The sequence below is a fragment of the Bos taurus genome, chromosome X (genome assembly GCF_002263795.3).
Source record: "Bos taurus isolate L1 Dominette 01449 registration number 42190680 breed Hereford chromosome X, ARS-UCD2.0, whole genome shotgun sequence".
Taxonomy (NCBI): domain Eukaryota; kingdom Metazoa; phylum Chordata; class Mammalia; order Artiodactyla; family Bovidae; genus Bos; species Bos taurus.
In genome coordinates, this window is record NC_037357.1 from 4871838 (window position 1) to 4894278 (window position 22441).

A 22441-nucleotide genomic window follows, 5' to 3' on the forward strand; every position below is an offset into this window, starting at 1 on the left:
CTGGCCTTAGATGTTCCCGTATACACAGGGACATCTTATTCTGATTTTAAATCAGTGTATCAAAAAAAAAAAAAAAACCCTCAAACACCATGAGGTACTTCAGTACAGCCTCAGGTATGTGAAAACAGCGCCCACCAGTGTCTGATACCTAGTGAGCAGTCAGTACTTGTTGAATAAACAAGAGGCCACATCTCAGAATCGCTTCCTTTCTAATCAAGAAGGCTATGGGGTGGGGGGGGGGGTTCTGTGAATAAACATGAGGGACACTCATAGAATTGTTTTTTTTTTAATAGGGTGCATCTCAGGGCTCCCCAGCACAAAAAGCCTTCTGCCCAACCAGTGGGACAATTCCACTGGCTCCCAGTAGCCTGTCCATGTGGTGCCCAGTATCCTTCTGTTTAAACAACAACCACCCCTGCAAGCACCAGCAGTGGGAGAGTCTGAATCCCGTCATTGGCATTGCCTGCCCCCGCCTCCGCCCCCAGCAGCCTCCCTGCAGAACCACTGCAGCCCTCCCTCTCTGCAGTGCCCCACCTCCACCCCAGATTCATGACGACCAAGATGCTCTGCTCTTGAGAAGGGCCCAATTATTTGCCATCTCCACCCTTCCAAATACAGCCAGCTTCTCTCTCCTCCCAGTCCCCTCCCTGGCCAGAGCCCCCACCTGCACTGCGGTCATTGAATCCGGGTCCCTCCCTTCCTCTCAGACCTGCTCAAAATTCACCTCCTCCAAGAAGTTCTCCTTGATCAAGCTTGCTCTCCTCTTAATCACTCATTATTTCATGTCCCTTAGTTCCTAGCTACCTCACTCAGGAAGTCTATTCATTATAACTGCTACAGTTATGCTGTAATTGTGCGTCTGGTCCACAACCCGTAAGATATCCACCAGTCCCAGGATTATATATCTGACAGGAACCAAGGTGTGGGTTGTCAGAAGGTAGGATGGATGGTGTCTGCTCACTTTTTTTTATAACCTTGTACATGTTCCCGATTCCCACCTTGATGACAGGGGATGCAGTCTCTATCAGAGTGCAGCAAGGACTGAGGCCCATAATTCTGTCCTGTGCACTAGGTTGTTGTTGACTGGCTAATCCTTTGCGCTGACCTTTGAACCCACTAGGATTTGCTTACCTGGGTCAGCTGGACCATACAAGGGTGGGTCTCAGGAAGTCCAGCCTTGAGCATCCGTGGAAATAGGTGGCTGCCCACGCAAGAGCCTCAACGCTCTGCCAATCTCCCAAACGTTTCCTTAAAGGTGCTGAAATCCCCGCTTCGGGCAATAGTTTGATCAGAGACCTCCAAGTCCACCGGTGAATTACAAATGTGTTATTTGCAAGGGAAGGTGAGCCCCGCTGCAGTAGAGGTGCTTTAGCGCCTGGGGGCGGTGTTGCCAAAAGGGAGATGGGGGTTGTGGGGAGGGGCATGAAGGGGCGCCGGAGTCAAATTACCGTCCAAGCGCCTGCTCCGCCCAGGTCACGGACTTATCGCTCATTCCTAGGCAGCCGGCAAGCGTAGAGTGCAGGCACCTTGGTGCAGTGTGTGTCTGTGTGTTTTCTATTTTATTGTTTTGGCTGAGGTTGTGTCCTGCGTGTAGAGGGAATTCCCTCAGAAATGCTGCCCTTGGAGGTTGAAACACTAACCCACCCACCTCCACTTCCCCTCCCCCATGCAAGGGAACGTGGCGTTGCCAGGGCTGAGGTAAGTGGGAGCAGCTCCGAAGTAGCCCAGACGCTGATTCAGGCCTGGGCTGTGCGGGACCTACGCCAGGGAACTCCGGGGAGACTCCCCTGTCCAAACTCTGGAAACCCAGGGTTACTACTAGACTCGGGAATTTGCTCTGCCTTGGGTCTGCGCACTTTACGAAGCGGGCTGCGTGGAGCTGGCTCGCACGTCCATATGGGATCTGTAATTCTTTCTCCCGCAGTGTCGAGTCTGGACTGGGCGAAGCCCACTCATCTTGTTGCGCAGATGTTTCGTGAAACGCCTGATTGGCTGAGGGCCCCTGTGAGCCCAAGAAAGAACTCTCTTCAACCCCGTTCCCCAACAGGGTGCCTAAGAGCAACGCTCTAACCCGGGGTCCCTAACCTGCCGGCTTTGCGGGTGGTTGTGGCCGCTGCGGGAATGCGCGCAGCCGGAACCTCGCACTCTGCCATCCGGCCCTAGCCCGTACGCCAGCCCGGCGTCGAGGAGCCAGGGCTGCGTTGGCGCCACAGCTGGCCAAGGTGAGGAGTGCATTCTTTGTGCGTGTGAGCTTGGGGGGGGGGGGGGGCGGTGCGCGCGCACGCGCGCGCGTTGAGCGGGGGGAGCGGGTAGAGAGACCTGGGGAGTGGGGAGAGTCTGGTACTGCTGTGTTCTGGATTCGGATCTGAGCCCTTGGCCTTATTTGTACCACGTTGCAAATAACTACACCCTTAAAAATACTTTTTTTAAAAAGCAAATTCTTGTACTGAATAGGCAAAACCATTAAAAAATACGGATCTTTCCACCATCCAAGAGATAGTTTCTGGGGCCCCTCGGGTGAACGAATTCTGTTGAGACGGAGTCTTTTGCAGGCAATAGGGAGCTTACGTAGGGAGTTCAGCCCTCTCCCTGCCCCCTCCCCTTGATGTTCCCGCAAATTCTTTGGAGAAGACCTGAGCAGGCTGGATGGCAATAATTAGGGACAGAGGGATTTTGCAGAATGTAAAGTATGTTGGAAAGCGGGGATTCGATGTGGTTCAACTGTATACGAGGCGAATGTGAAGATTAGGTGGAATCGTGGCTTGACGATCCCCTCCCGCTCTCCTGGGCTCCAAATTAATTTCTCCGCCCAGTGAAATCATAGGGCTTGGGAAGGTGCCTAACAGCTGAGGGGGGACGGGGGTTTTTGTTTGTTTGTAACTACCTAAAAGCGGCTTCGAGGAGCAGCCAAGTTGATGCCTGGAGGCAGCTGCCCCCCACTTTTCAAGAGGAAAGGTGTTGAACAAAATCAGGCTAGTGGATCCCCCCCTCCCCTTCCCTTCCACCCGGAGAGGAAAAGCGCGACTTCAGAAGATGCGCGGGTTCGCGCTCGCTCTTTCTTGCGCTTTCACTCGTTCTCCCCCTCCTTTTTTTTTTTTTTTTTTTTTACAATCAACGCACACTCCGTGCACTAGGAACAAAATAGGAATCAAATTCAAGGAATGTTGATCCTGCCGCTGCAGACAGCCGAGCTGGGCTGTCTTGAGAGATTCCTAAGGAATTCCCCTCCTGCCAGCCCCCCGCCCCGTTCCTTCTTACCCACCTCCTGCTGCCCATCCCCCAGGGTTGCGCAAACCCCCCCATCAGCGAGGTGCAAGTCAGGCTTCCCCCCAATGCAGCTCTGAATTTCAGGCCAGCTTCGCCTGAGTTGAGAGGGGGCGAGGACCCTGTTTCTTCTAATTATCTTTAGTGGTGAGCTCTTAGAAGTGACGGGGACTTTGCAAAGAGGGAGCATCGAATGGAAAGCGAAGGCGCAGGTTGCAGGGAAGTGTTTTGATCCCCCAGACAGCTGAGATTTACCACCGGCTGCAAGTCTGTCGGCACACGCACACAAACATGCGCACACCCGCACTCTGGTAAGGGATACTCCGACGCAAGCTGGGCTCTCGCAGCTCCGCGCGTCGCCCCCGTCCCTACCCGGCCGCTCCCCTGGGGCTCGGGTCCGCGACCCCGATGCTGGGGCACGCGGACCCCCCTCCCTCGCCCCGCTTCCCGCCCCCTGGCTCCCCGGGGCGGCCCGGGCGCTCGCGGTCCAGGGGGCAGCGTACTCACTCCTGGCCGCCGCCGCCCCGAGGCAGGGCGGCTAGACTTACCCATGGAATCCGGCAGGGACATGTCGCTGGACCGCTGCTGAGTCAGGGACTGATGCATGGTGAGAGCTGCCCTGTGGCCCCGGCCCCCGAAGCTGCTTCAGGCGCCCCTGGCTCAGGGCGCCCCGCAGAGCATCCTACTCCGCGGCTGCCGCTCCCCGTCCCTCCGGAGAGCTGAGGAGAGACTGCCTCGGTTGCAAGCTGCAGCCCAAGTGCCTCCTCCCCCTCCCTTCCCCTCTTCTCCCTCCCTCCTCTCTTGCCTCCCTCTGCTCCGGGAGGCAGCAGCATTGGCGGTCCGAGCAGCGACGTGCGCTTGCGCAAGACCCCTCTCCTCCCTCCCCCTCGGCCTCCCCCTCCATCCTAGTTATCCACCTCCCAGCCTCCCAAGCCAGACAGGGAGCCGTTTTAGCCCCTTGGGGCCAGGACTGCGTAGAGAAAGAGGGGGAGGCTACAGCCTGGGGCTGAGTGGCCTTCTCTGTACTTTGGAGAGAGGGTCTTGGACTAGCATCCTGTTCTAGGATTTATAATTGGGGAAGGGGCAGAGTAAGAGGTTCAGAGCTGAGAACACACACACACACACACACACACACACACACACACACACACACGCACATTTGTGCAGGTTTGGTCTTAGTGCTTCCAGAATGACATAATGGAGCTGGAGATGATCCAGAGAAGGGCCACTCTATAATCAAGGGGATGGAGGAGGGTGGAGGGGGTTGCCATATGAAGATAGATTAAACAAATGCAGACTCTTCAGTCTAGAAAGATAAAGGCTGGGAAGGGATGTGACTAGAGTGTATAAAATTATGCAGAGATGGAGTGAGGGAACACGGCCTTATTCACCAAATCTGAGAATTCTAGAACCAATAGCCCCCTAAAAGCTAGATGTGGATTCAGCAAAAGTAAATATGACTCTGCATCAGCACCTGAATTTGTGCTTTTGTTCAGGGTTCTTTTAGGTCAACGATCTCATTTTCTCATCACAGCAGCCATGCAAGGAAGGAAGAAGAGGTATCAATAGCTCCATTTTACAGATGGAAAAACTGAGTCTCAGAGAAGCGATGAAAAATTCCTGTATTCACTCAGCTAGTCAGTGACAGAAGTGGAATGTGCACCTAGATTGGTTGGCCTCCCAGGTCAGTGCTCTTCCTGCTAAGACAGCTAGTAGAGAAATGCTATTGTGTATAGCACGATGAAAAGCTGAAGAATTCATTAGCCTGGAAAAGTGCAACAGGATGAAAACACAAGTAGCTTCGCCAAGAGTGAGAAAGTCATGGCTGACAGACACACTGTGGATTGCTGAGGGAAACTGGGGATGCAGTAGGAAGGTCCCTGCTCTTGGAGAACAACTAGGTCCTCCCCCAACCTGTCCTTCCGGACCCCATCAGGCTCTTGGGCTGGAATCACTCTGTTGTTGGCCCAGAGGATGGTTCTAACATCTCCCAAATGGCAGAACAAGAGGATGTCTCCTTGGTGTGCCTTGAGACATCTGCCTGGTGGCCAAAGGAGGTGGAAGGTGAGGGAGGGGAGGGCAGTGGGTGAATCAAGGTTTGAAGGCATTCATTCTGCCCCAGTGAGAGCTCCCGGGCTCTGCTTGCCAGGCCTCCTTCCAACCACCTCCCCTTGATGACTGCTACAACCCTCTCTCCATGTGTACCCTCAAAACATACCCAGATCAAGTATAAAACTCTCCAGAGAGTTGATGGGATGAAGAATACCTGTTTCTTTCCAGCTCTGCCTTGCTAATCTACTTTCTTTCCTTATCCAGGAAATGGAACCAAAGGCCCTTGTCCTTTCCCATCTTCCCAAGGAAGAAGAATTGCTTCCTGAAGGTTGAAAAGGGAGCCCTTTGTCAAGAACTTGGGCACCCCAGGGGCCAGGCTGAAGGCTGTGTCAGGTATTATTAGCAGCTCTAAGCTATAGATGCCGTTTCAAAATCTGGGATTCATGTCCTAGATAGAGGTAGGATGCCCACGATTGTAGCGGTGTGTGTCTTAAGCATGTTTGGCTTATGTGTCAGAGTCTCCAAAAGCCCCACAAAGGCAGAGAGAAATCCCATATATACATTCTGCCACGTTTGTCTCCAGTTCTGTTTACTTGTCTCTTCCTTCCCCCACTCTAAATATCCACAGATTTAACGGGAAGAACTCCTGCAACCAGCACTGATTTCTCAGGAGTACTTCATAATTAACTGATTTTGTTGCTCTGAAAGTAGCCTTGAAGAGGTTTTTATACAGGCTGGAAAAGACAGCTTTACACCTTCTTCCGGGATCTGGGTTCCCCAATAGCAATCATACAGCTAGAGAGCCCTAACGAAGCCAAACAGAAACTTGTTACTATGCTGGTTACAATGGATGGAATGCTGTCTTTTCACTTGAGAGAGAAGCACATTACCTGTGAGTTGACACAGAAGGCATATGTAATTTGACCTTTATAATCAAAGCTGGAAACTCGGGAGGTGCCTTTAATTGGGGGAGTGAGCCTTGCTTTATGCACCATCTGTATTCCTGAATCTGGCGCGAAAATGAAACACTGTTTTAGAAAATACTAGAGAAGCTGGCTATTTCAAAGAACAGTGTACTGTGTATTTCCTTCACACTGTCTCTCGGGGTACCGTATGGGACTTGGAACACAGCAGGCTCTTAGTCAAGTTAAAAATGACTTGGAGACCAGCAGCAGTGACAATAGCAGCAGCTGCGGCAGCTCAGAGAGTAGTAGCAGTCTTCTCCCCGGAGATGCTGGGCTGGTTTGCTCAGAGGACCTGCCATAAGTGGAGGGACTAGAATGGGAAATCGAAAACACACACACACACACACACACACACACATTTCAGCTGAGCCTGGCACAGGGACCCCCTTTCCTCCAAAAGAAAGTTTGTTTTAACTCAGAATGAGCTGGACAATTAAAAAGCAAGAGGCGATTTTTCATGGGCTCTATTCTGATTTTCTTCCTGTCAAAACATTTGTGGGTTTTCTACATACATCAGCTCATAGTAAAATTTACCAATAGGCAAGCTGCCTAGATGAAGGAACATGTCTTTCATGCTAATGAAGGCTACTATAAAACTGCTTGGTTAGGTTCTGATAAAAAAGAAATTATTAAAATGGCTTAAAATAAATCCTTTTCGTTGCAAGCTTAATCAAGCATACAGTGTTGCCCTGGGTTGCAAACTGAGGAGCATGAGGAGACTTTTGCCAGTGGGGCTGCAGCCTGCTTCTCTCTTCTCCTTCAAACCAATGATAAGCGTGCTCCCCAAAAGCCTTCCAACCACTAGAAAAATGCCAGGTGGCGCCCTGCCTCTAACACGTTCACTCTGGGAATAGCCATAGCACTCCATCACTTCCTTATTTTGATGATCAGTTTGACTGGTTACTTGGAGAAGGAAATGGCAACCCACTCCAATACTAAATTGCTATAGTACCTTCATGATTCCAAATTTGGGGATGTAGACTAGATGTCTGCATGTGTACATACACATATATGCATCTATGCATATTTGGAATAGTGGCAACACCAGTATTCACAAATGCACAGACACACACACATACACATACATATTTACACCCTAACCATTCCCTCTCTGCCGTGGTTAGCACCATCTACCTCTCAGCTCCAGACATGAGTTGATCAAGGATAAGAAAGGAGCTTCAAAATAAAGGAGAACCTGAAAGAATCCAAGCATCTCTAATTGATGCCAGAGTTGTGTCCACCCAGACTACCACAGGTCAATATCTAGTACCCAGTGCCTGTACTGAAAACAGATAAATCAGAGGAGAACACGGTTGATGGTGTTATTTCGCCAACAAAGCACGACTGGTTCCCATCATTAGCTGGTAATTTTCTTTCCATACCAGGAAAATCACCACAGCACCAGGAAACAAAGCTGGTACTTGTCTTTACTTTGTTATTGTTTCCTTCCTATTCTGTGACCTGCATCAGTTACCAAACACTGTCTCATTAGTGTTTTCCAGTACCAGTAAGAAATTTTTGATGACATGATTTTATTTTTTTTTCTCTTTCTTTTTTTTATTTTTTTTAAATTTTATTTTATTTTTAAACTTTACCTAATTGTATTAGTTTTGCCAAATATCAAAATGAATCCGCCACAGGTATACATGTGTTCCCCATCCTGAGCCCTCCTCCCTCCTCCCTCCCCACACCATCCCTCTGGGTCGTCCCAGTGCTCTAGCCCCAAGCATCGAGTATCGTGCATCGAACCTGGACTGGCATCTCGTTTCATACATGATATTTTACATGTTTCAATGCCATTCTCCCAAATCTTCCCACCCTCTCCCTCTCCCATAGAGTCCATAAGACTGTTCTATACATCAGTGTCTCTTTTCCTGGATGACATGATTTTAAATGGATGGAACATCATTTATTTATCATTCCCTGCTATGGGATATTTTCAGTTCAGTCTCTCAGTTGTATCCAACTCTTTGCGACTCCATGGACTGCAGCATGTCAGGCTTCCCTGTCCATCACCAATTCCCAGAGCTTACTCAAACTCGTGCCCATCGAGTCGGTGATGCCATCCAACCATCTCACCCGCTGTCGTCCCCTTCTCCCCCTGCCTTCATTCTTTCCCAGCATCAGGGTCTTTTCCAGAAGTCAGTCCTTCACATCAGGTGGCCAAAGTGTTGGAGCCTTAGCTTCAGCATCAGTCCTTCCAATGAATATTCAGGACTGATTTCCTTTAGGATTGACTGGTTGGATCTCCTTGCAGTCCAAGGGACTCTCAAGAGTCTTTCTCCAACACCACAGTTCAAACGCATCAATTCTTGAGCACTCAGCTTTCTTCACAGTCCAACTCTCACATCCATACATGACTACTGGAAAAACCATAGCTTTGACTAGATGGACCTTTGTCAGCAAAGTAATGTCTCTGCTTTTTAATATGATGTCTAGGTTGGTCATAACTGTTCTTCCAAGGGGTAAACATCTTTTTATTCCATGGCTGAGGTCACCATCTGCAGTGATTTTGGAGCCCCCCAAAATAAAGTATGTCACTGTTTCCACTGTTTCCCAACTATTTGCCATGAAGTGATGGAGCTGGATGCCATGATCTTAGTTTTTTGAATGTTGACTTTTAAGCCAGCTTGTTCACTCTCCTCTTTCACTTTCATCAAGAGGCTCTTTAGCTCCTCTTTGCTTTCTGCCATAAGAGTGTTGTCATCTGCATATCTGAGGTTATTGATATTTCTCCCGGCAATACTTTAGAGGTATCTAATTTTCAACATTATAAATAACACAGTGAACTAAATATTGGCATCTTTATTACCATGGGATACAACATTACAGTGGAATTGTTGGTTTCAAAGTTTCAAATGTTTATTTCCCAATTAAAACATGTTTATCAACATGCAGTAAAGTACACAGGCCCAAAGTGTACCTATTAATGAATTTTTACATAAATATGCCCTTGTCACCACCACCCAGATCAAGATGTCGAACCGTTCCAGCATCTCAGATGACTCCCTTTAGCCCCCTTTCCAGCCAGTAACCTTTCTAGATGCAACCACTATTCTGATTTTGATCATTAAGGCTGAATATATTCAAGGTTTTTAATACATATTGCTAAATTTCCCTCCAAAATATTTTTAGTAAATACATTCCCATCATTAGCATGTGAAAGTGCCTGGATCCCCACCCTTGTGGCTTTACCTTGCAAAGGAGATGTTTTAGCACTTAAGACACACCTGGTTACAGTCAGCGACCAGAAGGACCAGTCAAGAAGCCAACCTGGGGTTCAGCTGGGCAGCAGGTGTCCACAGGGAACCACAGATGTAGGAGCAAGAGGTGGAGGGCAGGCCCAGAGGGCAGCAAGTGTCCCAGTCCACAAGTACCTTAGAAAGAACTGCTCAGTCCTTTCCTTATTTTCACGTTTGTTCTCCTTCACACATACCCAATGTCTTTTTTACAGCTTTCAAAATTTCTATAATGATCTCTTAGTTATGCCTGGTATGAAGTAGGAACTTAGATATTTGTTGAATATATAGCACTTTTTAAATTGATTGATTGATTTTAACTGAAGGATAATTGCTTTACAATATTGTGATGATTTTTGCCATACATCAATATGAATCGGCCGTACGTATACATATGTCTCTGGGGAGTAGGATTGTGGGAGAGGGGGTAATTTACATCCTGTATACCTGTGGCACTTGTTATCCCCTAGCTTTTTCTGCTTCCTGAAATAAAACATAACACTAAATATTCTCCAAACTGCAGAGATAAATTACCCCCTCCCCCACAATTCTACTCCCCAGAGATAGCAAGTTGGAATGCATCTTTCCTGAGTTTTTTCTCCGTGCATACTTTTACTTTTGTTTGTTTTGAGAGTTAAATACTCGTTTTAAAAAGTAAACTTTCTCAATAATAAGATAATATATCTTTTGTTAGGCATTGTAAGCTGCATTTAGTAGCATTCCAATATACCACATCAAAGTTCATCTTCAGTCAAGCCTAATAACAGTCCATCCTTGCACAATAAAATCCCTTCAATTTATATTACTACACCTACTTAGCTCTTATGGGCAGGGAATGGAAATTACGTCTCACTTCTGATCACTAATGTGTGGTGAAGAGTATCAAGAGAATTATATGAAAATGAATATAAAAAAATGATTCTGATTTCAAAGTAGGTGGTTTGGAAACATTACCAAAAGCATAAAAAAATGATACAGGTATATGTACTTCTAGTAAATTCTTAATAAGAATGTTCTGAAGAACAAACAACCTGTTTCTTCCTACAGAAAGAAGGTAGTTACTTTTTAAAACCTAGTGGTTTTTTCCACAGAATTTCACGTTTTCCCAATTCAAAGGCCTAAAACAGAGAACAATAATGCATGCAGCCGTGAATACACTGGGGAAATCTTGATATTCAAAAAGGCCGATAATGCTTTTTTGAATTTTAGAATAAATGTGACAGAGGTTAATAATCACAGAATGTTAAGGTTAGAATGAGATCAGTCAGTGAGTAAACATAATTAACATATTTTATACTGTAAACTATTTACTGAAGGAAAAATCCATACAGAAAAATTCACCATACATATTGTTTTCTGATCAGGAAGAAGGGGCAGGAGATGAAGTCGAGTGGCCTCAAGCCCACAGAAATGGGTTGGGGGATTGTTTGGTGGGTTTCACGGTTTGGGTGCCCTGGTTTACCTGCCAGAGATGGTAGTTGGTCGGGAGCATCAAATAGGATTTAGTGAAGCTGTAACTGCCTTGTTTCCTTCCTCTAATTAATTACAGAGCTCAGTACATCCTTTTCCCTTATCCCCATCAAAAAACATTCATTAAACACCTAATTAGATGTGGCATTGTCGCAGGCGGGGGCGTGTGTGTCCAACTGCTTTGTTCAGGTTTGGACTGGAGAGGATTTCTGTGTTCAGTGTTTTCTGGGAAGCAATAGATTTGCTCCCAATTCAAACTGCTCCACAGAGCCTTTGAAAATGTTTACACTCTGTGACCCAGTAATTCCACTTCTGGGAATCTGTACTAAGGAAAGAGAAATCTGGACTGAGATTTATGTGCAAGGATGTCTGTGGCAATATTATTTATAATAAGGAGGAAAACTGGGGAAAAAAACCTGAAATGCCCAAATTTAGGGGAAAGATTAACCAGGTGATACCACAGCCATAGGATGCACATGTTATATAATGAATGAAATGGCCAAAAAGGTCATTTGTGTTTTCTGTACCATCTGATGGAAAAATCTGAATGAGCTTTTTGGCCAACCCAGTATCAAAGCTGTTTCAAATATTAAGGACATAGAAATATCTATAATAATGAGTGAACACATAGGTTAACAACTGCAAGCTTAGTTTGATCCCGATTTTGTTTAAAATTGCATCTATATGCAGGGCAAAATGACTAGAAGGAAAGTCATAAACATTCACTGTAGTTACCTCTGGGAGGTGGGATTCAGGCGAGTACCTGCTTCTTTATACTTTTCTGTATCTTTCAAATATATTCAGTGAGCATGTATTCTTATTACAGTTAGCCTCCCAAACCCTCCAGATTCTATTTTATAAACAAATTGAACAGGTGAGTGTTTCATAAATTGCACCCTGTCCTTCCTGCAGTGTGTGGTTGGGCCACTCAGGACTCACTTTGGTTCTCCCTCATACACACACACACCCACACACACAGACACACACACGCACTGCTCTGCTTTCAGTCTTCCTTGCCTGGGTGCAAGTTTCAGGCAATGTGTCACCTCTCTAAAGGGAATGTGTGCTTCTTTTTCATTTTGTGATTAAAGCTTGTTGATGCTGGCAGGTGGCAAGTACTTTTTCTGATCCAGGTCTTTCTATGCCCTGGAAATTATACCGGTAGGGGGCTGTCTACTCTGTGGATTGCCTGAAAGGAACAGCTTTCTGGAAGACTGACCTGTCTGGGAAAAGAAGAGGAACACTGCCTGGGGTAAGGTGGGGCAGTGGGAATTTGAGGGAGAGATAGCCTAGAAAGAGGTTAAAATGAGCAGCTTTGTTTATTAGAAAGGATACCCTTAGTAAAGTTGTATTTTATGGTCTTACTGTTTAAAAGAAATACAGCTCTGTAGTTCAGTTAGACCTGTAGCAAGTTCTGTTGAAGGTAAACTGCCCTTAACTCCATGCCTGCCTCTCAGCTCTGTCAGATCCTCAGATCCTACTGTAACGAGGAGGGGGCTCAGTAAACGTTGACTTCCTTTAACAAACACCCAACAATTGCAAAAGTGAAATATGAATCTAAATTTTGAACAACACAGCAATTTGTATAAATTAAAAAGTGAAATTCTTTTCCTCCCCAGTCTCACTCTTCAGAGGTAACTTCTATTAAAAGTCTGGTGTGTGTTTCCACTTTTCTTATGTGTATACAAGAATAGGCACACACACAGAGAATTACACACACAGTGAACAAAAATGGAGCCAAACTATAAATATTATTCTGCGACTTACTTTTTTTAAAAGCCCAATATTATTTCATGGGCATGTTCCATGTCAGTATATATAGGTTTCCCTTATTTTTTTAGCAACTGTGTAACATTCCATCATGGGAATGCTTCAGACTTATTTAACCAAGTCCCCTTGGTTGGACAGTTCATTTAGATCCAGTTTTTTGTAGTTACAAGCAATAATGCAATAAACATCCCTGTGTATATACCATGGAATCAACTTTAGGGGGAATCTTCTTTCCATCAACTGTGCATTACCTAAGCATTTGCAATTAGTTTCCTGGGCTCTGGAGAACAGTTTTTAATGGCCATGCCAAATGTTCTGTAGCATCCCGAACGGTCTAAGGCATCCTTTCCAATTAAGCTGCAGTCTACTACACACCGCATTTTAAATGACATTATGCTTTAAGGACAGGGCACTGTCTTGCATTACTGACAGTGTCATAATGCTCTATCTTCATACTAACGCCCTGGACCGGAGTGGGCACTGCGGCCCAACACAGGGGGACACAAATATGTGACCTTCCCTCACCCACTTCTATCCAGCATCTCTACTACTTCTGGCAGGAAGATCCAATGAGATATAAGGTACTTTCTTTGCCACCGACTGGCCTGGGGGGAAGAAATAGGAGAACAGTAATAGTAATATCTGAACTGAGGGAGACCCGACTGCTTTCCTGGAGAAGGCAATGGCAACCCACTCCAGTGTTCTTGCCTGGAGAATCCCAGGGACGGGGGAGCCTGGTGGGCTGCCGTCTATGGGGTCCCACAGAGTCGGACACGACTGAAGCGACTTAGCAGCAGCGGCAGCAGCAGCAGACTGCTTTCCACCTTTCTCCCCTCCCCATGTCTCCCCACTATGCCCAGGTACTCATTGTCTCCAGTAACCTTCTGGTGGCTTGCAGGCCCTAGAAAGAGCAACCCTCCTTGGAGGCGACCTCAGCCTGCACCCCCATCAGAACACATTTCTTTTCAGAACTCTCAGTTGCCAGTGTTCATTTGTGTTAGCATGACAGAGAGCGCTTAACAGTTGGCATCAAGAGACCATTTCCTAGCCCTCGGCTTTTGATCAAATCAATTAATCTCTCTGAGCCCCAATTTTGACATCTGCAAGATGGGGCTAGTACTAACATCTTCTCAGGGTTGATGTAGAGATGAAACGAGGTAGTGTAGGGAAAAGGCCACTGAAAGCAAGGAAGAGTGTTCTGTGATTGTGAGGTGCTGTTATTACTTATGGATTCTCTCTTCCAGATAAACCAATTTGATTTTATTTTGTTTAGATGGGGGATTTCTGGAGACTACAGTGTTTTAACTGGGAGGAGTGCTTGCTGCTGCTGCTGCTGCTGCTGCTGCTGCTGCTAAGTCGCTTCAGTCGTGTGACTCTGTGCGACCCCATAGACGGCAGCCCACCAGGCTCCACCATCCCTGGGATTCTCCAGGCAAGAACACTGGAGTGGGTTGCCATTTCCTTCTCCAATGCATCAAAGTGAAAAGTGAAAGTGAAGTCTCTGAGTCGTGTCCGACTCTTAGTGACCCCGTGGACTGAAGCCCACCAGGCTCCTCCACCCATGGAATTTTCCAGGCAAGAGTACTGGAGTGGGGTGCCATTGCCTTCTCTGTCGTTATTCTCAGCGACTTTCAAATCTATTTTCATGAGTTCGTGTCTGACTCTTTGCGACCCTATGGACTTTGGCCTCCAGGCTCCCCTGTCTATGTGATTCTCCCCACAAGAATACTTAAATGGGTTGTACTCCAGGAGGAGTGCTTATGAGGGTGAAAATGTCAGGTTGTGGAGTGGGCCAGTGGGGAAGCTATTTTGAGATGGGGAATCCCTTCCAGACCTTTAAACCCACATAGGGAGGGGGTTGCTGGCTCCTCAGGATGGAAGGCTGACCAGACTTCCCCAGGCTAAAATGGAAGAAAGGTCTCTGTTTCCCTTTTCTGTCTCCAGGGGAGAGGAAGATGGGTTGGAATGGGGGCGAGAACAGCATAGATTTCTGTGGGCAGGCCTGTGTTCTAGCAACTGTTTGGTGTATTTTTAAAGGTCAGAGAGGCTTTGGCTCTATAGGATGGAGTGGCTCTGACACCTGATTAATGTCTGTGCAGTACTTTCCAGAATGAAATTTAATCAGCAGAATGATTGCAGCAAGCAGCTGCCTGGAGGAAAATGATCCTGTTCTAATGGTGGCTTGTTTGATGTGTTGGCATTGTAGTGGGGCACGTACATTATTAGTCCAGCCCGGCGGGGGGGGGGGGGGCAGCTAGGACACTGGCTCAACTAGTAAGGAAATGCAGCAAACAGCAGCAGCCCTTCTATGGCTCTATGTGGGGTCACTTCTTTCAGATTGTCAGCTCCTCGCCACTCAGAAGACCTTTACTGTCAGCCTCCTGCCTGCCCCCGGGGGTCTTCCCTGTCACCTCCTTTAACCCACTCCTATCATTATTCTCCATCCCCAGAGCCTCTCAGATCCATCATTCTCAGTGCTCCCCCCAGCAGCTTCAAGGCCTTCCCTGACAGCTTCCTCCAGCACACTCAGACATGCAAGCGTGCGTCCCTCCACTCCTCCCACAGGTGTTCTCAAGGCTTAAGCAAAATGAAAATGGTCTCTCCTTGGTCTAATTAACCTTTCTTTGCCTATTTTCTCATCAGAAGCACAGAGGCCATGATACTGACTTGCAGAAATTCTGTAGTCAGTATTTTTTTAAATGATTTTTCTAACATGTTTTTGGCTACACGATACAGCCTTTGTGATCTTAGTTCCCCAGCTAGGGATTGAACCCACACCCTTTGCATTGGAAGCCCAGAGTCTTAACCACTGGACCATCAGGGAAGTCCCTGTAGTCAGTATTATACTCCCTAAAAGGTAGGAAATGCAGCAGATACCTAGGTGATGTGTGTGTGTCTGCGTGCATATGCAATCGGTCGTGTCCGACTCTTTGCCACCCCATGGACTGTAGCCTGCCAAGCTCCTCTGTCCATGGAATTCTCCAGGCAAGAATACTGGAGCAGGTTGCTGTTTCCTTCTCCAGAGGATCTTCCAGACCCAGAGAATGCAACCCTCGTCTCTTGCATCTCCTGCATTGGTAGGTGGGTTCTTTACCAACCTAACCACCAGGGAAGCCCCTGACTGCCATGTGCTGCCACTCAAATGCCATGGTGTGCCTTCCACCCAAGCTGACTGTGCTGGGCCGTCCTCACCAGGACCTGTGGTTTGAGAAGTTTTCTCGGTAGTAGAGCCAGGTTGAAGGAGCTAGTCACACTTTCTTGCTGCTGTTTGTTTCCTGAGTTTGAAAAGCTTCCACTTAACCCCTCCAGGGTGTACCCCAGAATCACCACAGGGACCTGACCCAGCACAGGGGAAGTGCTTGGAATTATTAAGGCCCGGTTTACAGTGGAAATGGTAGCCGTTTAGAATGAAAAGGAATCAAAGTTAAGGCTGTAACAACCCTCTCTAAACTCAAAGTAATGCTGAGCAGGCTCTTCTCCAACAGAAGTTGCAAGGACCCCAGGCTTCCCCAAGGCACCACCCCAGGGTCCTATGTATGAAATGAATCTGAAAACTAAGAAAGCAGAGGCCAGTGTTCCTGGCCCCATCAAGCAGTGGATGTGTGTGAGACGGTCTAGAGGCAGAATTGAACTGGAGAAGGTAGACATTGTATTCACAGTTAGAAAACATCTTGACTATTTTGAGCACTTGCATTGAGGCAGATTCTTTACCATCTGAGCCACCAGGGACGCCCCTGCTATGTACCAGGTCCTAGAAATAATTAAGATTCAAAAAATAAATAAGATCCTTCCTTCAAGGAGTTTGCAGTTTTTTGTTTGGTTTGGTTTGGTTTTTTCAGTTTGGTTGGTTTTTGTTTTGCTAGTTCCCCATACAGCTTGTAAGGATCTTAGTTCCTGGACCAAGGATTGAATCCAGTCCCTGGCAGTGAAAGCAAGAGTCAATTGAACTGCCAGGGATTCCTTTAATGAGTTCACAGTTAAGTGGGCAGAGAGAGGTGTGTAAATATATATATAAGTAAGTAAGTGAAAGTATTGTTCTTGCCTGGAGAATCCCAGGGACGGGGGAGCCTAGTGGACTGCCGTTTATGGGGTCGCACAGAGTCGGACACGACTGAAGTGACTTAGCAGCAGCAGCAAGTAAGTGAAAGTCACTCAGTTGTGTCCGACTCTTTGCGACCCCATGGACTATACAATCCATGGAATTCTCCAGGTCAGAATACTGGAGTGGGTAGCCTTTCCCTTCTCCAGGGGATCTTCCCAATCCAGGGATCGAACCCAGGTCTCCTGCATTGCAGGTGGATTCTTTACCAGCTCAGACACAAGGGAAGCCCCCTATATATATATATGATATATATATAATTTCAGCACAGGAAACTAAAAGGAATGATAAAGAAGATTTATGCTGGATTCTGAAAGAGGACCAAGAAGGGAGGGGAGAAGTGGTGCCTGATTTAAGTATTAAAAGATTTACTCATTCATTCTCTAGGATGTAAATCCCATGAGGTCAGGGACTTGTTTTGTTTGCTATTGTAGGTCTAACGCCTAGAACGATACCTGGACTATGGTAAGAATGCAATATTCACTGAATAAATAAACACATGCCTACTATCTGCTAAGAGTTGGACACGACTTAGCGACTGAGCAACAACAAAAATGTGCTAAGCACTTGGGATACCTGGTGGGGGCGGGGTGATGAAAACTGAAGAGTCAATGAAGATTTCTAGGTTTTTGGCTTGAGCAGAGGATTGGTATTAATTCTTCCTTAAAGGCTTGGTAGAATTTGAGAGGGAAGCTATCTGGTCTGGGCTTTTTGTGTCTGTGAGTGTATGCGGGAATTTTTGATTGCTGATTGAATCATCTTACTTGTATTGGTCTATTCAGACTATTTCTTCTTGAATCAATTTTGCTAACTTGTGTCTTTCTAGAAATTTGTCCATTTCATCTATGTTATCTAATTTGTTGGCATACATTTGTTCATCATATGCCTTTAAAAAAATTTCTCGAAGATCAGTAGTAATGTCCTCAACTATAACTGTTGCATTGTCTATTTCTCCCTATAATTCTCTCAGGTTTTGCTTCATATATTTTGGTGGGGGTGTTTGTTCGTATGTATATATTTATAATTGTTATAGCTCCCTGAATTAGTGACCCTATTATCATTATAAAATGTCCTTCCTTGTCTCTTGTAACAATTTTTGTCTTAAAGTTTATTTTTTTATATTAGTATATCAACTCTCTCTTGGTTACTGTTTTCATGATATGTCCTTTTTCATCCTTTTAATTTTAACTAACTTAATTGTGTCTTTGAATCCAAAGTATGTCTCTTGTAGACCGCATATAATCGGATCATGCTTTTTTATCCATTCTTCCAATTTCTGCCTTTTGATTGTAGTGTTTAATCTATTTGAATTTAATGTAATTAGCAAAAGGTAGGATTTATGTCTACTATTTTGCTATTTGTTTTCTATGTTTCACATCTTTTTTATTCATCAGTTTCTCCATTACTGCCTTCTTTTGGGTTAAGTGATTTATTTTCTACTCTACCATTTTTATTACCTTGTTTCTTTTACTATATTTTCAGTTATTTTTAGTGGCTTCCCTGGGGGTTGCAATTAGTATATTAATTTATAAAAACCAACCAAAATTAATACCAAATTCATTTCAACATTATTTAAGAACTTTGCTCCAAGAACGCTCCATTCTCTCCCTGCTCCTTTATGCTGTTACTGTCACATAAATTATATCTTTATACATTGTATGTCATCAACACAGATTTATCATGATTGATTTACACAGTTGTCTTTTAAAACAGAAAGAAGGGGGAAAGGAATGTGGTATATGGCCTAAAATTAATATTATGTATTGCCTTGATGGGCTTCCCCAATAGTGCAGTGGTAAAGAATCTGACTGCTAATGCAGGAAACCGAGGTTTGATCCCTGGGTAGGGAAGATCCCCTGGAGAAGGAAATGGCAACCCATTCAAGTATTCTTGCCTGGGAAATCCCATGGACAGAGGAGCCTGGTGGGCTACTGTCCTGAGGGTCGCAAAGAGTTAGACACGGCTGAGTGACTAAGCATGCAGCATGCATGCATGGCCTTGATATGTGGTAAAACTGAGAGTGCCTCGAATGACCTCACTGCAAATTCCCCTTCCCATTCTGCTTCCACAGGTAAGGTCCTCTAGCAAACGGCCCTCTATCATGGAGACCATGCACAGTTCCTGCTTCTCCCTGAGTAGTGGGCTCCAGTTGCCTGCCAGCCCAGAGAACTAAACAAGCCAATCCCAGCCTCACACAGGAACCAGGGGTTACTCTGTCCTCTTTTTTTTTTTTTTGGCTGTGCCTTGCAGCTTGCAGGATCTCAATTCCCAGACCAGGATTTAACCCATGCCGCCTGCAGTGGAAGCACAGAGTCCTAACCACTAGACTTCCAGGGAAGTCCCCATCCTCTAGATACTACGAAGTCTCCTCTCACACCCCTGGTTGTTCACTCTGTTCCCAAGCGCAAACTGCTTGTGGCTCTGTTACAGGAAGTGTCCTCCTCCCTCAGGCTGTAAATATATGTGACTAATGAACTGCTGTCTGTCTCATCTGTCCAGTGTTGGGTGTTGCATGTTTGGTCATCCCCATAACCCTATGGCGGCATCCATCCCTCAACAGGGGGTTGAAGAGGAGGTAATCAGCACAATCAGTGTTCACAAACAAGATGGACCAACCATGACCAAGGACACCCTCGGGTTTAATTAACTATTTATGGCTAATGAAACGGTTCCATCATGTGGCAAATGCTGTCTAAACTTGGCGGTTCTGTCCAGTGGACTTGTGCTTTGGCTTGCAAGGCAATTTGTTGTCTTTGCTCGTCTCTTTCCACTCTGAATGCTCTAATCCTCAAGATAAGAATGGTCGCTGTCACTATGGAGAACAGTGTGGAGATTCCTTAAAAAACTGGAAATAGAACTGCCATATGACCCAGCAATCCCACTGCTGGGCATACACACCAAGGAAACCAGAATTGAAAGAGACACATGTACCCCAATGTTCATCGCAGCACTGTTTATAATAGGCAAGACATGGAAGCAACCTAGATGTCCATCAGCAGATGAATGGATAAGAAAGCTGTGGTACATATACACAATGGAGTATTACTCAGCCATTAAAAAGAATACATTTGAATCAGTTCTAATGAGGTGGATGAAACTGGAGCCTGTTATACAGAGTGAAGTAAGCCAGAAAGAAAAACACCAATACAGTATACTAACGCATATATATGGAATTTAGAAAGATGGTAACGATAACCCTGTATGCAAGACACCAAAAGAGACACAGATGTATAGAACAGTCTTTTGGACTCTGTGGGAGAGGGCAAGGGTGGGATGGTTTGGGAGAATGGCATTGAAACATGTATATTATCATATGTGAAACGAGTCACCAGTCCAGGTTCGATGCACGATACAGGATGCTCGGGGCTGGTACACTGGGACGACCCAGAGGGATGGTATGGGGAGGGAGGTGAGAGGGGGGTTCAGGATGGGGAACACGTGTACACCCAAGGTGGATTCATGTCAATGTATGACAAAACCAATACAATATTGTTAAGTAATTAGCCTCCAATTAAATTAATTTATATTAAAAATAAATAAATAAAATAAAATTACATTAAAAAAAGAAAGGTCACTGTTTGAGTATATCCCATCATGGTATGCTATTGGTTTTCACCCGTATTTGGCAGGTGGTTTCTGTTTCTGAGGCACCTGCCTGTCAAGACAGCACACACAGCATCTTGACCAGTTGGCACTTGATCACAGTTACCAAAGGTGGGGCTATAGCTCTCTGGTCAGTGTCTAGCCTGGTGACTGTCACTAGGCATCCGGACAGCTATCACCTACTTTGTTCATGATTGTACACTGCCAGGATAGGCCTGGGGACACTTCTTCGTAAGGTTCAGGGAAAGGAAAGATATCATCATCCTGAGGAGAATTACTTGATTATTCGTTGTGTAATAGTCATTGTTATTCAGGCAAGGATATCATCCTTGCTTCACTCCTGTACTGCTGCTTCCCTTGCTACTGTCCTGTATGCTCTCCTGACTCCCAAAGGTATTGAGGTGCACATTCATGGTGCCCCATGGCCCAGGAACTCATGATTTTTAAAGTGGGAAGGAATATTTCATACTTAGTTGCTATCCCAATCTATAACCCCTAGCCAGTGTGCCTGGGCTTTGCCTAACAGTGCTGCTTGCCAGCACGCCAAAAGTCCTAATCTTGCAATCATAGGGCTTGATGAATCCCATTCAGGCCATAGACAAAATGATCTTACTGGATGTGGACCTCAACTCAGGGAAGATTGGCATTCCCTGGAGGACGAGACAGCTGCCTATGAAGTGGGCCCCAGGGGCCCTGAACCTTTCCCCATAACAACCAAGAAGATCCACAGTACAGGTGATTGGGTAGAGACAGAAACTGAAAGCAGCAGTTCTACATGGCTAGAAACCTGAGTTGTTATCAGGAAATTTTAAGAAAAAGAAGAGAGGAGGAAAAGGGCAGTCCCCGTGAGGGAAAGAGTAGGGCTGTAGCAGACTTGTGGCCCCAGTGATCTGCTGCTACACCAGTCTTCTGCTTATGCCTCCATTGCAACAGGAGCTCAATTCTCAGGGCTGCAGGAAAAAAAACTAAACTGAAACACAGGTCCCCAATTTGATACAACAGGAAATACAACATTGACTAAAATAATTTATACAGCAGAAAGACGAAAGGGCACTTTCACACCTCTACAATATAGGTTCTGAATTAACTTCAAAATTTGCAGTTGAAATGCACCAACTGGCAAACTTTCATGGACTTAGTCAATACTGGAGCTCAAATTATCATTATACCTGGGGACCCATTAGGCTTCCCTGGTGGCTCAGACGGTAAAGCATCTGCCTACAATGTAGGAGACCAGGTTCAATCCCTGGGTTGGGAAGATCCTCTGGAGAAGGAAATGGCAACCCACTCCAGTACTCTTGCCTGGAAAATCCCATGTATGGAGGAGCCTGGTAGGCTACAGTCTATGGGGTCGCCAAGAGTCAGACGTGACTGAGTGACTTCACTTCACTTCACTTCACCTGGGGACCCATTATATTTAAACAACATACCCTCTATAATCTTAAGGGAATTACTAACTGTAAAATATAGGACAAATAGGTATGCCTTACCTTAACCATCAGAATTATTATTTTGCCTAAATTCCCCATGGTCACAGCACCCATTATCCTAAAATATCCTGTTGTGGGCCTGGACACTCTGACCCAATGAGTAATTAATCAAAATTAAATAAAGTTTTAGCACTTACAAATTTCTTTGACTAAGTGAGGTGCCATGGACTCCCCAGTTAAAATAGTTGATATGACCTAATGTAACCTAAAATAGGGCCTTCAAGGATTAAAACTTATTATAGATAAGACCTAATTAGTGAAGGAGTGATTATCTCACTGCTCCTTCTTTTGACATCCTAGTTTGGCCTATTCCTCAACCTGGAAAGAATGAATGGTGCCTCATAGTATGTAACTGCAGCCTCAATGCTGTGGTCCTATCCATATGGCTCCCACATCCAATATTCAGTATTATTGTAATGACTGACTCTAGCCACTCAGCAACTATATTGCTATAAGTATAGATTTGGATAATATATTCTGTCCAGTATC

The 22441-nt window shown here is 45.7% G+C and overlaps 1 protein-coding gene and 1 long non-coding RNA gene across 6 annotated transcripts in view; one reads left to right on the forward strand and one right to left on the reverse strand.

The window, feature by feature from the left end:
* The window catches only part of TMEM255A (transmembrane protein 255A), a 47976-nt gene extending 43976 nt beyond the window's left edge, over nucleotides 1-4000 (reverse strand). For 2 of the 3 annotated variants that reach the window (XM_010821370.4, XM_005227466.5), the window contains exon 1: nucleotides 3813-4000. In XM_010821370.4, the coding sequence (XP_010819672.1) occupies nucleotides 3813-3870 (58 nt within the window). In that variant the 5' untranslated portion in view covers nucleotides 3871-4000. The remainder of the gene's footprint in view (nucleotides 1-3812) is intronic. The other variant, NM_001083721.1, reaches the window with a different exon arrangement.
* On the forward strand, nucleotides 893-20402 carry LOC101902363 (uncharacterized). 3 transcript variants are annotated; one of them, XR_009493516.1, is made up of 4 exons: nucleotides 893-1698; nucleotides 1925-2222; nucleotides 4761-4948; nucleotides 5581-20402. It is a non-coding gene; the product is annotated as an uncharacterized lncRNA (long non-coding RNA). The 3 variants fall into 3 exon arrangements; XR_009493518.1 differs by having other exon boundaries at nucleotides 893-2222; nucleotides 5581-12242; nucleotides 14034-20401; XR_009493517.1 differs by having other exon boundaries at nucleotides 893-2222; nucleotides 5581-5709; nucleotides 12156-20397.
* Nucleotides 20403-22441: the final 2039 nt, after the last annotated feature.